Raw genomic sequence first — 17,702 nt, 5'->3', positions numbered from 1 at the left:
GAGCGGCCTCTGGATACAGCAGGCGCTCAGAGTGTCACGTGCAGCAGGGCTGCGTAGCATATTATCACCTATGCTGTGAACTCACTCAGGAATGAAATGGGAGCCCAATAACACATTGCTGAAAACAGCTGTATACTATTTATGGATCCTGGAAGAAATATTTAGCAATGCTTCAATGAGCCTAATAAAACTCATGTTATCTATAGTATAAAAATGCATGCAAGTTCTATTGCATGCCTGTTTTTCCTAAAAGATCAAAAAACGACGTTAGCGGGGCAGTAAAGGTGGTGTGTACACTGGATGTTAAAAGTTTCAGGTTTGGAGCTCGAGCACGTTTGAATCATGGAGTACAAGGGCAACTGCCGCCCTTCCTTTCCAGAGTCATCTCCAGCCTCAGGAAGGTACCAGAGACATAAAGGAGGGAGCAGAGGCTTGGAAAGAAGGTTGGTCCTCCCATCGATCGTTCGTTCATTCACTCACTCACCACACACGCAGTAGACACGAGGAGCTCGGGCTAACCTGAGCCGCCGCGTCTCCTAGTTAACCGCAACGAAACAAGCGAAAGACCCGTTCCCACGCGGAGGAGGGGCCTCCGGGCGAAGGAGGCGCGTCTTTCCCTCGCAGCGACACCTGTCCCGCCCGCCCCGTCCACTCCCCCAAGATGGCGGTCGCCTCGACGCCCGCTCCGGCGCCGGCCAAGTGGGAACCTTCCCACGCCTTCGGGCTACCGCCTCGCCCCGACCCCTCCCAGCCCGCCGCAGACCCCGCGGAGTGCAGCGTCCCCGAGGCGCCGCGGGCCCACGCCGGGACGACCCGGCTGAGCATCACCACCCGGCAGCAGCGCGGCCCCGGGAGCCCCGCCTCTCGGGCCCCACGCCGCCGGCCCGCGTCGGCGCCTATTGACGCCACTGGGGGCGGGTCGGCGCGACCCGCGACGTCGCGACGCGCCGACAATGGCGACGGCGTCAGGCTGAGCGGGCCTCCGTTTTCAGGTGGTTTCCGGACGTTGCCGCGGGAGCCGTAGTCGCCCCAGACCCGGTCGGCGGCGGCAGCGCGCGTGCGCGCTTCCGCTGCGTCCTGGATCGAGCAGCGGCGGCAAGACCCGGCGGCGCGAACCAGGTGGGCGGTGGCGCGGCGGGGCCGGGGAGCTGCGGCGCGTGCGCGCGCGCGGCGGGCGGAGCCGGGGGCGGTGCGGCCGGCGAGCGGCCCTGACTTCCCGGGGGCTGCTGGGGCGCCGTGGGGAGGCGGGCCGGGGGGCGGCGGGGCGCGGGCTGAGCACGGCTAGCCTCCTTTTCTCTGTTCCCCTCCATCATCGGCTCGGCCTCTTTGCTCTCCTGGACCCTACCCCTGGGCTAAGTCGGCAACATGAGCGGCAGCAACTTGGGTGCGAACGACGAGTTTGATGAGCAGTTGCGAATGCAAGAATTGTACGGAGACACCAAGGACGGCGACACCCAGAAAGATCCCGGTGGAGAATCCGATTCTTTCGGGCAGCAGCCGGCTGACACCCCGTACGAGTGGGACCTGAACAAGAAGGCTTGGTTCCCCAAGGTAAAAGTCTCACGGGCGCCGCTGCGCAGCGAGCTTGCCTGGCCAGCCCGGCGGGGCGCCCCTTTCACGTTTTCTTTTACGAGGTCCTGGGTTAGAGCCCCTTTGGATAGTGATGTTTCTTTTTGTTGTGTCTGTATCAGAACCGACGTGTAAAGGAGCGGAAATCTTTAGGGAGATGTCTTCCATGTAATTTCATTATTAAGTCTTTTCTATGCCTTATTAATTTTATCTATGAAGGTTACAGTTGCTTATTGCATTGGTGATTGCTTTTTATTGCAAAGAGGAAAAACACCAAGAGCAAATTCAGTCGACGTTAATCTCAGGTAGCCTCAATCTTACTTATCCTAGGAATTCAGATGTTTAGCTGATGTGCTATGTGCAAAATGCGACTTCTTGATTTGAAAAATTGATAAATTGATAAGTCTTTACTGATTGAACTTTGCACCTCTTTTTACTTTCGTACTAAATTTTGTCCCTAGACACGTATGTTTGAAGCATATCACCACCGGAGTATGACAAGCGGTGCACAGAATATGGATGGAAAAGACCTGTGCATATTTATTTAGAGTACTTGGAAATTGTTAAGTATTCTATTTTAGCTTGGAAGTAGAACGATTGATGTTAAACTTGGTTCTCTAAACTTTTTGGTCAAAGTACCCTGTTAATCAGAGTCTCACCTTCCGGGTGGGAAAAAAGGATACTCATCACACACTAATAGACTTGCAAGCCAGTAGTACACACCATGTCTCCATTGTGTAATTTGAGTGTTATTTTTTAATTATTTATTTCAACTTTATTCTTTCCCATTTTGTATTTGTGTGTGTTCCAATCCCTCCGAATTGTTAAACTTACTATTTCACTCGGGTACTGGTGGTGCTAGCTAGAGTGCAGATTTGGTTTCTTCAAGAGCCTTCTGAGTCCTTTAACAGTCATCTGATAATGGATTAATTTGTGGCTCTAGCTTTTTATGTTATGGAAGCCCGTACCTCTTCAAACTTCAAGTTTTAAATTTTCCTCATTCCTACATGTGCCTAAACATTGATTGGTATGAAGATATAACTACATTTCTTTCATTGTGTGATTGTGTTTTTTCCTTAAGAGCCAGGAGGATAAATGTGAGTTGGATTTGTTCTTGATTTTGTCCTGACATTAAATGAAAAAGTGTTTAATTAGTGAGTGTTAAAGTAGCATTTAATTTTATAATTGTTAGCCCCCACTCTTTGTACACCAAATCAGAGTTCTAAGTCTTTGTGTTCTCCGCCTACAGGTATTTAAACATTTGGAGTACATATACTTTTGTTCATCCATATATTAAAAGAAAATTTGATTCTGTTAGATTATTAGTTGACGGTTGGTTTTTGTTTATTGTTATCTGGTACTTCCTTTGTTATATTTATTTGTAGCCTTAGTCAAGTAGACTGCAGAGGTAGTAATTTGCAAACAAAACAACTAGAAAAGGTGCCACTGTCACTTAAAATGCCTTTAATAGTATCTCAGACTTTCGTGTTGATAATCCAAGTACCCATGTCTTAATTTTTATTATTTTATGTGCAGTTTTCTGTATAAGGTGACTGTTCTTGCATTTATACTTTAATTACTGTTATCCACAGAAACGTATAAGTTGTATAACTGAATATGCTGTTATTTAACACAGTGTAAACTTTTTATGGGAGGAAATCATTTTTGAATTTCTGTATGTGTGTGTGGTCAATTTCTTGTTTAGATCACTGAAGATTTCATTGCTACATATCAGGCCAATTATGGCTTTTCTAACGATGGTGCATCTAGTTCTACTGCGAGTGTCCAAGATCTCAGTGCTAGGACTGCAGAGGAACCTCCGCAAAGAAATACCCCTGAAGTCAGTGACACCAAAAAGAGGGGAGAAAAGAGAAAGGCTGAATCAGGCAAGTGGATTTGGCTTGCAAAACATGAATGTAAAAATAAAAAATATGAGTGTGTGTATATATAGTTACTTTTTGGAGAATTATAAAATATTCATAGTTTTGACAGAATCATAAGATGGGTTTTTTAAAAATTATTATTATTTGGGTTCATATGTTGGCTCTCAGTAACCCATGGGCATCGAGTGGGCTGTTTCAATTCAGTTCAGTTCTCAGTTGCTTCCTTTGCAAAATAGAGCTATTGCTAGGAGATTATCTAAAGTTCTGTTTGCAAGGTTATTTTTTTTGTATTTTTTGAGTTTAGTTAAACTCAAGAAGTCAATTTTGCTTCAGCTTGGCCGGGTCTAACACAGTAGATTGGAGTCAGAAGCAACTTATGCCAAGGGCTAAAGTCAGTGCAGGGGTGAGGTTTTTTAAAGGTAGTATCAGATTCGTAAAGAACCAAGATAAACTAGCCATCTTTTTTCAGACAGGGCTCTGAAATGAATTATTTGTCCAAAGATCCAAATACTTTGAAAGCTGGACAGTGATTTGATTTAGTCTGTCTTGTTCTAAGGATAAGAAAAAGTTTCTGGAAGTTTTGAGAAACCGCCACGCTGTCAGGATTTCATAAAGGGACTCTTACCTTTTCTTGCAAATGTTTTATTTATTTATTTGATTTTGATTTTTAGGATGGTTTCATGTTGAAGAAGACAGAAATACAAATGTGTACGTGTCTGGTATGTATACCTTTTTAACTACATTTAGAGTAGAAAATGTTTGATTTTGAGATTTTTCACAAAGTGATTTTTAGTTTTGTTTCTCCAAATTCTGTTTTTTATTATTGTGTCATTATTTGTTCAGCCATTTACGTGAGCGAGGAATATGTTGTTTTTTATGAAACTAAGAAAAATTAAGTATATGTAACTTTACGTGCCATCTTTTGTGTCTGCTTTAGGTAACTCACAGCAGTTCGCCCCTTCAGATTCATTGATACAAGGCCTAAGCAAAGCATGATTTTAATGTATGTTTGAATACGTTAAAACATGAAATTTCTTCAAGTCTGTAGATGTGAAATTTTTACATACTTTTAGAAAATGAAAATTGCACTCATCCGAGTTATAGATTTCAAATTGGTAGCATCCCTAAATAACCCTCACCTTTGTTGTAGATGCCTTTATAATTTTTTTCCCCTCTAATGTCACAGGTCTGCCTCCAGACATTACAGTGGATGAATTTATACAGCTCATGTCCAGGTTTGGCATTATTATGAGAGATCCTCAAACAGAAGAATTTAAGGTCAAGCTTTACAAAGATAATCAGGGGAATCTTAAAGGAGATGGACTTTGCTGTTATTTGAAGGTTAGTTATATAGTCAAGTAAGTTTCTCTTGTCTCCATTTTTAACTCAGGAACCAGGGCTATAATTTTGTATAGTTGATAACCAAGAGTGAGAGCTAGTCAGAAAAGGATGTGAAGAAAACTGTTGTTTCAGGTTGTGCCTGTGTGTATCACATTGGTAAGATTATTCACTTGCTTTTGTAAGAAAATATGTTATCAGGTCAAGGTATTATGTAAGTCATATTACCAAGGTACTCTTTTTGTCTTAAAAATTCTCGCTGCAAAGATCTCGTTAAGAGTGTATGCATATAATCAATGCAGAACATATTCTAAAAGGAACATATTTCTAAAAATCCACAAATAAAAGAAAGCCAGTAACATTTTGTTTGCCCATTAGAATGAATTAGACCAGGGTTTGGCAAACTTCAGCCTACTGCCTCTCTTTGTAAATGAAGTTTTACTGTAACAGGACCACGTTCATTCATTTACGAATTTGTCTATACCTCCTTTCACATTTCAACAGCAGAGTTGAGTGGTTGCAACACAGACCACAGGGCCCACACAGCCTAAAATATTTACTCATTGGCCCTTTACAGAAGAAGTTTTCTGACCCCTGAATTAGACCATAAAGGAGGTGATAACTTACGCTTAGTGCTTTGAAATACATTTCAAATGAGAGAGAAGAGAGTGTGGTATTAACAGATAGTTGCAGAACTTTATGTATTCATAGTATCATAAATTGCATGGGGGAAAGCTCAGTGTCAAAGGCAGCTGTCCTTTTTGGAACGCCTGTCACCTTAGGAGCATGTGTTATGCATTATTGCACGGTAGAAAAGAAATGGGCACAATGATGGCATGTACATATGTCATGGAACCTGAAAATCATTGCAAGGTAAAATCAAAGTGATAAAACAACAGTACCAACATCATGAGTGTGTTGTGAGTATACAACATTTCAATGAAATCAGAGGGGGTAGGATTAAGCTGACGGCTTTGGGGGAGATAGGTTTTTGACCTGGTTCTTGAACATGATGGGATCATACATGAATGTGGCCATTATAGGAAGATATTTGTATAATTTTAAAATGTAAGGAGATTGAGTGCTTTATAAGTTCTTTAAGGATTACCAAAAATCTGTGAACAGATTCTTAGGGGGTTTGATTGCGTTTTAAAATTTTACAGAGAAAAGTGGGGTTTTGGTAAACTTTATATTTAAAATTTATGACCCATAAAACTGCAAGATTGCCAAACCAGTAAATTGAGTTCCAGGAGAATATAGTTAATTGTTCCAGGATCCATATTTGATTGCATGAGTGAGTTCAGTTGTCCTTTTGAGTTCCCCTCAGGTCCTCAGATCTTTGAATCTGTGTAGAGCTGACAGTTGCTCCCTTTGTATAGGATGCAGAATCCACAGGTGTGTGTGTAATGTTCAAGGTAATCATCTTCTTCCCAGTATATCACAGACCTACATTTAATAGGTGGACACAGAAATTAAAGGCTGACTGTGCTGTCCCCAGTTTCTTGAGTCATCTAGTCTTTTTTTTTTATAAACTTATTTATTTATTTATTTATTTTATTGACTGTGTTGGGTCTTTTTGTTGTGCATGGGCTTTCTTTTAGTTACTGTGAGTGGGGGCTACTCTTTGTTGTGATGTGCAGGCTTCTCATTGCTGTGTCTTCTCTTGTTGCGGAGTACGGGCTCTAGGCACGTGGGCTTCAGTAGTTGCAGCACATGGGCTCAGTAGTTGTGGCTCACAGGCTCTAAAGCGCAGGCTCAATAGCTGTGGCGCACGGGCTTCGTTGCTCTGCGGCATGTGGGATCTTCCTGGAGCAGGGATCGAACCTGTGTCCCCTGCATTGGCAGGCGGATTCTTAACCACTGCGCCATCTAGGAAGCCCCCATCTAGTCTTTTAAGTAGTAAACTTTTAGAATTTTAAAACTGAAGTGCACCTTAGAAATCACACAAGTCCATTTGCCTCATTGTATAGTGGAGAAATTGAGACTCCAAAAGGCAAAACTACTGTTCCAGTAATGGTATAACTTACTGAGCACCTTCTGTATGCCAGTCACTATACTTTATGTGCCTTATTTAATTTTGTCTAGAACCCTGCAAAGGGACTTCCCTGGTTGCGCAGTGGTTAAGAACCCCACTGCCAATGCAGGGGACATGGGTTCAAGCCCTGGTCCGGGAGGATCCCACATGCTACGGAGCAGCTAAACCCATGTGCCGCAACTACTGAGCCTGCGCTCTAGAGCCCACAAGTCACAACTATTGAGCCCACATGCCACAACTACTGAAGCCCACGTGCCTAGAGCCCGTGCTCCGCAATAAGAGAAGCCGCTGCAATGAGAAGCCTGTGCACCACAGCGAAGGGTAGCCCCCACTCACCACAAATAGAGAAAGCCCGCGTGCAGCAACGAAGACCCAACACAGCCAATAATGTAATTAATTAAAAAATAATAATAAAGTACTTATATTTAAAAAAAAGAACCCTGCAGAGAAGGTGTTTCCATTCCCATTTTACAGATGAAGAAATTGAGGCTCAGTGAGCTTGAATAACTTGCCTAGGTTCACATAACTGGTTGGGGACAGCTATGTCTTAAGTGCACGTTTCCGAATCCGCGTTCTGGAGTTCTTTATTCCCATGTATGTAGTTACATTTAAATCTTTATTTTATGTATAGTCATCATTCATGTAAAACACTCCTGAAGTTTCATTTCAGTGTGTAACTTACTGACTGTAACTTGTTTTTTTCCCCTTTACAAAGAGAGAATCTGTGGATCTCGCATTAAAGCTTTTGGATGAAGATGAAATTAGAGGCTACAAATTACATGTGGAGGTGGCAAGGTTTCAACTGAAGGGGGAATATGATGCCTCAAAGAAGAAGAAGAAGTGCAAAGACTACAAGAAAAAGCTGTCTATGCAACAGAAGTTTGTGGTTTTTTTTTTTCCATTTTGAAAGATTTCGTATGCATATCCTAGAGTATACTTCTGGTAATAACCACCTAGTTTTGTTCCATCAAATATGCCTACAGATTATTTTTAAAGAATTTCACTTGCTATACACCTGAAACTAACACAACATTGTAAATCAACTATCCTCTGGTATAAAGTAAAAGTTTTTTAAAAATAGAATTTCATTAGATCATCAGAAACCCTCTGTAATCTGTGTAATAGGATGATTTGGCAGTGGTGGCATTTTTCATTTTCTTGGGTGTTCATTTTTAATAGAACATGGGCTTAAATGAAATAAGAATGCCATCTCTACAGAAAATGTTGAACATCAGATTAAATAAGATGGTTTAGGTTTATGTACCAGAGCTGTTAGTTCATTTTTGATTTGGGTGGAATCAGCTACACCAGGAGCTGATTTTACATACAGGTTTATTAGTAGGAGTTAGAAATTAGAAATGATAGGTTTTATCATTTTATAATGTACTGTGTGATTGTGTATAGTATATACAAGTCATCAAGTTTCTGTTCATCCATTTATTTGATATGTGTTTTGAAATATGCTGGTTTTAAGAAATTAGCCAAAATGATAAGTACTTTTATCAGAGTGAATTTTAATAACACTTCTTACACTGTGCTTAAACTAATGGTAAAATGATCATAGAAGCATTTAGTTGTGATGCCTCAGGAATCATTAAAATAGATACCTAATTTTTTGTTTGTGGAGCAAAGAATGCATTAGAGTTCATTTTTTGGATTATGGGCAAAGAAAGATCCTAAAAATTTTATAAGCATCTGTAAGATTTAAAATTATAACAAAGAGTGAGTAGTTTTATATATTTCAATGCCGTTTGTTCTTCATAATCATAAGAAATGTTCGATACAATTTGAACATTTTCTTGGCCTCAAAGTGTCTCTTCCTAGATAGTCATAGATACTAAATAGCAAATATTCAGGAGTCTCATTGGAATGTTTGTAACCAGACAGGAGTTCTGAGCAATATATATATATAGGGGGTTTCAGATACTGAGTCCAGCTTTCACCTGCCCATTATTTTTATTTCAGGAAGTTGTAATGGAACTGTGACTAAAATACACGTTGTTGTTTTGGAATCAAGTAATTATCAAATTAAATAATTATAAATCAAATAATTAAGTGCTCAGTAGAGGATTATATTTAACTGCTCATTTTTTTCTCTCTCTGACAAGTGTGAAACAAAATTCACAGCTTCTTGTTCCTGCTTTGTCGCATTAGGCAGTTGGATTGGAGACCTGAGAGAAGAGCTGGCCCGTCCCGAATGCGCCACGAGCGAGTTGTCATCATTAAAAATATGTTTCATCCTATGGATTTTGAGGTAGGAAGCAGTATTCTTACTGATAGAAACACAGATGTGCTTTCTTTCAAGGGAGCCCAAAGCTTGTCTCACCCCATCTTTCTCATGTGACATCCTGCATGCTCATGTAGTCGTCAGGCTCAGAAAATGGAACCAGGAATCAGTTGAAGGTTTCAGATTTTCCCACGTGCGGCCCAGCATTCTATTAATCGTATCCTGGGTAAAGCTGTCTAATACCCATACTGTGGTCGCAAGCAGCAGCTACTTGGTATGGGAAATGATTAAAAATATAATCTTTAAAAGATTTATGGGAGTCGCTTGTGGATTTTGAGTATAGTTCAGCAATACAGGCTGATTTTGGTGGGGAGGACCAGTTTCACACTTGGAAATGGAAATTTCACTTTCATGCTAAAAGTTTGATACTTGAAAAACATTAGGTTAATGAAATATAGCCCCTGACCTTTGAGTAGTGCAGATTGTTTTTTTAGGACCTAATCTATACAGACCTCTTTAGTGGCTATTAAGAGGACTTTGTAATAATTGGTATCCATGTAAGATTCTAGGAACAGCAAGTAAAAGGGAGAGGAGGAAGAGTTGCTAGAGAGGTTTAAGGAATATTAATTGCTATCAGGGTACCTTGTGTTACATTCTGCCTCTTGTTCTTATCTCTGTGTTTTGGCCTAGACCAATGGGATCATTCATGGAAGAACAATTCTTTATTCTCTGCCTGGATTCTGAAATTAATAACAAATTACACAGAAGAAAAAATTGTTCATAATGTAAAACTCCAGACGGTTTGCAAATGATCTAGTTGCATCCAGGGCCCACTCTTGTTCCTTTTGTGCAGTTAAGCAGACTTAGGGTGGCAGTGTCATCTTATCCCCCTTAGAGGGGGTCCCAGAATTGTCTGTTGAACTCCATCTCTGCAGGTAGTGACGCGATAGGGTTTACTGTGCTCCTATGGAGTCTGTGTCTTTTGAGGTCATTGGAAAGATACATGCGGTCTATTCATACTCTTTGGTGTCTCTTCTGACTAGAATCCTGAAGAATCTTGAAATATGGCAGAGCTACTTCAGACTTGAAGTGATAATGAAGCATGTTTGAAAAACACACACGTGCACATGCACACTCGATGCTTTTTGAAATGCTGTCCCTGCCAGGTGGGGCTTTGAAAGACGAGCATAGATAGATCATGGTTTCTAGTCTACTAGGTACAACTCCAGAATTTCCTACGATTCGCCTACATTTTGATTCCCTGGTAGATAATCGGTTTTTTAAATAGGTGACCTGTTAATTTCTGTGGCTTGAGATCCTTGATTCACAACATTCATACTCCTAACACTTGAACATGAATATAAATGCAAAGTTAATTCATTAACTGTCTGGGCCCTCTGCAAGTTGAAGTCTGAAGGAAAAAAAATCAGATTTTGGGGGGGGAATACAGGCACACCTTGTTTCATTGTGCTTCACTTTATTGCCCTTTGCAGATACTGCTGTTTTTTGTTTTGTTTTGTTTTTGTTTTTTTTTTTTTTTTTTGTGGCACACGGGCTTAGTTGCTCCGCGGCATGTGGGATCTTCCTGGAGCAGGGATCGAACCCGTGACCTCTGCATTGGCAGGCGGATTCTTAACCACTGCGCCACCTAGGAAGCCCTTGTTTTGTTTTTTTAAGCAAATTGAAGTTTTTGTAGCAGCCCTGCATAGAGCAAGTCTGTCAGTGCCATTTTTCCAATAGCATTTGCTCACTGCATTTCTCTGTGTCACTTTTTGATAATTGTCCCAGCAGTTTAAACATTTCCGTTATTATTATGTTTGTTATGGTGACTTCTGATCAGTGATCTTTGTTACTATGACAACTTACTGAAGACTCAGATGACGGTTAGCATTTTTTTTTTAGCAATATAGTAGCTTTTAATTAAGGCATGTCTTTTTTAGATATAATGCTGTCACACTTAATAGACTGCAGTATAGTGCAAACATAACTGGAAAACCAAAAAGGTTCGTGTGACTTCCTTTATTGTAATATTCGCTTTATTGTGCTGGAACCGAACCTGCAATATCTCTGAGGTACACCTGTATATGTTTATTCCAAACAGTTGACTAGTGTTAGAGCCAAAATACCTAGAAATACTCTTTGGTATCAGGGCAAAACAATGAAGGCTAATATTTTACATGTAACTTTAGGGGGGTTTTGGTATTTAATTCAAAGCTTTATTTTAAAAAATCACGCCTGGCAAATTTGAATGTCAAGAGATGAAGAACCAAAAACTCACATGCAAAGGTAAGTTTCTCATTGTGTATACCAGTGCTGTCCAGTAGAAGTGTAATGTGAGCCATGTGTAATTTAAATTTTTCTAGCAGCCACAGTACAGGTACAGCATGAAATGGGGAAATTAATTTTAATAATGAATTTTATTTAACCCAGTATATCCAAAGTCTTATAATTTCAACATATAGTATAAAAATGTTAATAAGCTATGTTACAGTATGTTTTTTTCCCCCTTTGGTGCTAAATTTTCAAAATCTGGTGTTTATTTCACACCTGCAGCACACATCAATTTGGACAAGCCCCGTTTCAAGTGCTCGGTAGCCATGTGTGGTCAGTGGCTACTGTCTTGGACAGTGTAGGTTTCACTTGGAAAGGAATGGGAAATACGCTTTATTCCTGGGAAAACAAAGCACCCCCTGGAAAAAAAAATTATGAGCGCTGACTGCAGAAGGTTTTAGCATTTTAGTGTGAGTTTAGTTTCAGGTCTGTTGTTTGCAGAGTGTTGTCCTTAGAAAATTTTCATGCTTAGCTAGGCTAAAGATATTTCCCAGGGGAGAGGGTTATTATCTTTAAGCCTCATGATACTGTGTAGCAGTGAGGATATGTTTGTTTTTCAAGCTAGTAAAGATGAAAAGAGGTCTGGGAAGTCTTTGGCTGAAATTCAATATTCTTTTAGGAAAGGTACTGAGACTTTGAGAAAGAAATAAAAACGGTAATGCACCCCTCCCCCTACAATGGAATCCTGCTTAAATGTGTTAAGTATTTTGAAACAGTTTTTGTTTGTTTTTAATATAATCTTGATTTCCCTTGGTAAATAAAATGGAGTTATTAGGAACAGTTTATCAAACTCTGAAAAAACTTTTATTGAGTGTTCATTGTGTGAAAGACCATGCTGTGTTCTGCGAGGTATTCGAAATTCAGTCAAACAAGATTCCTGCCTGCGGAAAGCTCACAATCTAATAGGAGCTACCCACACACACGCATCCCTAAAAGCCACCACATGACTTTACCAAATGAGTAAATGGAGTTTATGCTTCATTCCTCTCAGGCCTGAGAATTTTATATAAAACAAATCGGCATAGTCTCCAAAGTTAGATTTTATAAGTGAGGGAAATCCAGAGTCCTGCCAGCTGTACTTTTAGAAGCCTCAGATTTATAGGATTTTATAGTTTTGATGTTAAATTTGATCTCAGTAACTGCCTACCAGCTGTTTATTTTGCCTTTTGACCAAACTTTAGGAAGGAGAAGCCACTTGTCATTTTTTGTTGTTCTCTTTAGTTGGTGAGGAAAGTATAAACCTATGAGATAGACAAATTCAGATGTTTCCTAAAAAGTATAAACCTGCTTCAATAGAAATTTGTAGATGGGATATCCTTGTTTATATTTGTATGTAGCTGAAATTCAAGTTGATAATGTAACTTTTTTATGAGCCTTTTTCATGCATTGGGACTTGGAGAAAGATTTGTTAATTCCCACAGGAAATCTTAAATCCTTTTGCTTTGGTGGGTGGGGGGGGCGGTGGACTCAAGACAACTAGAAGCAGCAGTGCTTGAGTATTATTAATAGACTCAGAGTTGCAAGAGAGAAGTAGCTAAGAAGGTATTTTATTGTGTGCTTAACAACAGCTCCTTGTTTGTGTGGTCCTGTTGCAGTGTGGTAGGAGGCAAGGGGAACAGGAATCCTTATAAGGGAGGTTTACCCTATGAGTTAAAATAGAATCTTGGAAGCACAAAGAAGAATCTTAGAACACCTAGTCAATGAAAGGGATATATGTCTCCCCATTACGACATTTCTGTAAATAGGAAGCTATGCAAAACACACAGCAAAGGTTTCTCATCGGTTCAGTCATTGTGATGCCCGTGCAGAACATAGGAGTTAGCAGTCTCTGACTTCCTGTGTGCCACAGGACTTCACCTGCTACAGCTTCTGTTATTTGCGGTTTCCACTGACACTTCCCTTCCCTCTCCTTTGCCACTGCACACTCCTACTGCTGCCCGCCACCCTTGTCCACTCGAGTGTCTTAAAGCAGGGCAGACCTGTGCTAGTAGCGGTAGCTGTGGGAGTCTAACTTCCTTTGACTTTGGTTTTTTTAATTTTGTAGACTGCAGACAAACGTAACTAACCTCAAGCAAAACCTTTTCTTATTTGTTGGTTTGTTAAAGTAAGAAATTTGATTCTCGGGATTTGTACTTAACAAAGGGGGCAGACCCATTTTAATCAAGTGTGGTTTTGCAGGATGATCCACTGGTGCTGAACGAGATCAGAGAAGACCTTCGAGTAGAGTGTTCAAAGTTTGGACAAATTAGGAAGCTCCTTCTCTTTGATGTAAGTTCATGGCTTGGACAAATGATTCCTAAAGCAATGTTCTTCCATTGTAATGAGTTATTACCAAATGTCAGTATGCCTCCAAGTTTTAGATTAATGTTTTTATGTAGTAGTTCTGGTGTCTAGTGGTAGTCATCTGTTAGCAGTATTAGATAGCATAATTAGATGAACATGGATTACAGGCCAAGGCTTTGATAGACTTGATATGCCTTGGTTGTTTTCCTTTATCATCTAGAGTTTATGATCAGGTGAAAGAAAGTATAAGAAATATGTATGAGACCTTATGGCTCCCTATTTGACCACATCTCCCCCTTTGTGAATTGTTTCTTCTTCCATATTTGGAGAAGAACAATCAAGAAAAGTACTCTCTTGTATATTCCCCTTTTCACCTTTTTTTTTAACATCCAAAATCGACACATAATTAAAAGAGTCAGCGTTTATTAATTGCATGCTACAGCTACTTTACACGTTATCTCATTAAATCCTCCCATTCCTCTGAGGTAAGTAGATGCTATTCTACCCGTTTGAGTTACCCATTTTACAGGTGAGAACGTTTAGAGATTGAGCACCTTGCCCAAGCTGGTAAGTGGCAGAGCCTGGATTTAACCCCAGGGTTATTTAGCTTCAGAGTCCACATTCTTAACAACCATACTGTTCTGCCTCTCGTTAGGCAGTGTTATCAGCAGGAACATTTCCAAGGATATCATGTTTGGTTTTTGCTAGGCAAGGTTAAGCTAAAGAAGCAACTAGCTGCGTGTTACTGGCTGCAGTAAAAGGGAGGAAAGACTGCATACATAAAATCTTTAGCTCAAATGATCAGAAGGTACACTACTTCCCAACTTTGTGAAATGTGTATGTTTTACTTTAAGTCGTCTCATTCATTCCTTCTTTTTCTTCCTTGTTTTTCTAGAGACACCCCGATGGTGTGGCCTCTGTGTCCTTTAGGGAACCGGAAGAAGCTGATTATTGTATTCAGACCCTCAATGGAAGGTGGTTTGGTGGCCGTCAAATAACTGCCCAAGCATGGGATGGGACTACAGATTATCAGGTGAGTTCTGCAACTGTCAGGGGCACACGAATTGTTTCATTACCAACAAATACTGATTAGCAGTTTTTCACGTAAGTTTTAAGTTCCGTTTAATCTGTTTAACAGTACTTCTTTTAAATATTCAGAGTATGGAAAGAAAAATGATTCAGTCTTTCAGTTTATGTCTGAAATCTTGAGGCTTGCTCAGAATAGCAGTAAGAAAAGAACACGTTAAAGTGCTTCTCTTCCTTGCTGTCTTGTAAAGTACAGACAGTTCAATTATTAACTTCTTAACTGATGAAACATTTCTGCAGTGCTGCAGTATTGGGCGTATATTTAAATGATTTTAACGTCACTCTAGTAAATCAAGAGGTAAAGTTTTGGAAACTGAAGATAGGGAATTGCTTTGATTTCTTAAAAGTGATACCTTATAAAACCAGAGTACTTTTGGCGATATTAGAAATGTTCAGAGACGTTGTTACTTCTTTTGGGCTAAAACATATTTTAATGGCAGCTCCCATGTGTACACAGGTGGAGGAGACCACGAGAGAAAGGGAGGAAAGGCTGAGAGGATGGGAGGCTTTCCTCAACGCTCCTGAGGCCAACAGAGGCCTTCAGCATTCAACTTCTGTCTGTGCTCCAGAAAGGGCAGGGCCTTCTAGAGTTAGGCATTTTTCTGAGCACCCTGGCACATCTCAAATGAATGTTCAAGAAACTGCAACTGAAAAGGCGTTTGAAGAAGCTATAGATGAAAAGAAGTTTGAAAAAACAGAAGATGGGGGAGAAGTTGAAGCTGCTTCTGAAAAAGTTGCTAAAGAAAGTGGCCCTGAAAAAGAGGCTGAAGAAGGCTGTCCCCAAAAAGAATCTGAAGAGAGCTGCCTCAAAAGAGAGTCTGAGGAAGGCTGTCCCAAAAGAGAGCGTGAAGAAGACTTTCCCGAGAAAGAGTCCGGAGAAGGTAGCCCCAAGAAAGAGCGTGAAGAGGGTAGTCCTAAAAAAGAGTCGAAAGAGAATGGCCGTGAAAGAGAGTCCAAAAAGAAGAGACTCAAAACGGATCCTGACAAGAACGGCCTTGAGAAGGAGTCTGAAGAAGGCCCTAGCAAGCAGTCTGAGGAGGGGACCAGCCCCCAAAAGGCAGCTGAAGATGATGACTCAGAACAAGAGTCTGAAGACAGCTCCGAAAAAGAGTTAGAAGAAAATGGCCTTGAGAAAGCTTTTGAGGAAGATGGCTCTGACAAGGAATTTAATGAAAACGTTCCTGAAAAAGAGTTAGAAGAAAATGACTCAGAAAAATCAGAATTTGAAGATGACAGCTCCGGAAAAGTGTTTGATGACGAAGGCTCTGAGAAGGAGTTTGATGAAGAGTCAGATGAGAAGGAAGAAGAGGAAGATGCATATGAAAAAGTATTTGATGATGAGTCAGATGAAAAAGAGGATGAAGAAGATGCAGAAGAAAAGGGGCTGGAAGATGCGGATGAAAAGGACAAAGAAGATGATGCAGATGAAAAGGTGTTTGAAGATTCAGATGGAAAAGAAGATGAGGAAGATGTAGATGAAAAGGAAGATGAAGACATAGATGAAAAGATGTTCGAAGATGACGATTCCAACGAGAAGTTGTTTGATGACGATTCCAGTGACAAGTTGTTTGAAGATTCGGATGAGAGAGGGACTGCGGATGGTTTAGGGAATGTTAAGGAGGAAGGGCCCCTGTCCACAGGTAGCAGCTTTGTCCTCAGTAGTGATGATGACGATGATGATGACGCTATTTAATCCCTTAAACTTGCTTTTTAGGGCGATTCCTCCATCTCCATTTTGCCTCTGCTCCAGGGTAATTACTAGTAGTGTTACACGAATGTGTGCATAGAGGTAGGATGCCACCAGATTAATGCAGTGAAGTGTTTATGGTTACCTGTACTTACTGATTTTAAGTATATGTTAATTGGCTGTTCAGTTCAAACTTCATAGCATAATGCAAGTCAACTGGATCCTTGTCCTTTGTCAGATTTGTTAAGTGCATGCAGAATAATATTTTTTAAAGTATTCTGATTGAAGTTTGTGATATTCAAAAATAAAAAATAAGTTGTTAATATGCAGAAATGGAAAATTAGACCTGAGTTAAATTGCATTTTTAATTCTTGCTATTGCTTTGTCCATACTAAAGTTTGGTTTTTCTAAGGACTTGAAAAATCCCTGTAGGAGTCTCTTTGCTTCCAGTTGATGGTGTTACCACTGATGTGCCCATTTCCCCGCTCTAAACCAGAACATGTTACTAAAGCTTAAGAAGTAAAGAACATTTTGGAGTCTTTTCCTGCCCAGTCCTCACAAGTTACTTTTATTTTTCTTTTCTACCCTCTTCCCGTGAAAATTGAGTCTTAAATTTGCAACAGTAAACTTCCTGAGGTCCACAGCTTCCATTATTGAAAATATAGAGGGGAGTAGAAGTCTACCATTTACTGTTTGGGCCCCTCTAGAAGTAGATTAAAGTTACAGAATCTTTACCCAGAAAAATCTATGCATACACTACACAACATTTTGTATATGGTGTGGGGTGGATCCCCTGGAGTTTAAGAACTTTTGTCATGCATATTTCAGATTTTTGTTTTTGACTTTGTTCTAGAATCATGGTACCTAGTACTATGCTAAATTGTGTAGTCCCAATAAAAATTTGGGTCTTTCTTTATTGCGCTTTCCAAATTCAGTATTGATGAATCAACTTCTGATGTAGCATTAAGAAGTTATTCTCATAAATTAGAAGAATTAAAATAAACTGCATTGGTGCTTTTTCATTATACCACCTGTCAGTGTAATCATTACCCTCTTTAGACAGAAAAGAGTTCTTGTACTTCAAGACAGCTTTCTGAGAATTTTTTAGTTGATGTCTGGGATCTATTAAAAATCTTTAGCCTTTTCACCAGGGATAAATCAGTAAAAGAGGTGAAGAAAGTTAAACATAGAAAAATTGCAAACCAAAATCGTGTTCCCTTTAAAGATAAGCCAGAAGCCTTTAAACACTGTTTATTGTGTTTT

The 17,702-nt window shown here is 40.1% G+C and overlaps 1 protein-coding gene across 2 annotated transcripts; it reads left to right on the top strand.

Annotated features, from left to right (window-relative positions):
- The first annotated feature begins 681 nt into the window (after positions 1-681).
- HTATSF1 (HIV-1 Tat specific factor 1) lies at positions 682-17,457 on the top strand. 2 transcript variants are annotated; one of them, XM_057718730.1, is made up of 10 exons: positions 682-1,119; positions 1,358-1,551; positions 3,275-3,455; positions 4,124-4,171; positions 4,639-4,793; positions 7,541-7,704; positions 8,980-9,079; positions 13,562-13,651; positions 14,562-14,699; positions 15,210-17,457. In XM_057718730.1, the coding sequence occupies exons 2-10, from the start codon at positions 1,366-1,368 to the stop codon at positions 16,443-16,445; spliced, it is 2,298 nt and encodes a 765-aa protein (XP_057574713.1). In that variant the 5' UTR covers positions 682-1,119; positions 1,358-1,365; the 3' UTR covers positions 16,446-17,457. The 2 variants fall into 2 exon arrangements, with proteins under 2 accessions (XP_057574713.1, XP_057574714.1); XM_057718731.1 differs by lacking the exon at positions 682-1,119 and having other exon boundaries at positions 1,224-1,551.
- Positions 17,458-17,702: the final 245 nt, after the last annotated feature.

This window comes from Hippopotamus amphibius, chromosome X, assembly GCF_030028045.1.
Source record: "Hippopotamus amphibius kiboko isolate mHipAmp2 chromosome X, mHipAmp2.hap2, whole genome shotgun sequence".
Taxonomy (NCBI): Eukaryota; Metazoa; Chordata; class Mammalia; order Artiodactyla; family Hippopotamidae; genus Hippopotamus; species Hippopotamus amphibius.
Note: the sequence above shows the minus strand (reverse complement) of the source record. Positions and strands in the feature narration are given on the sequence as shown.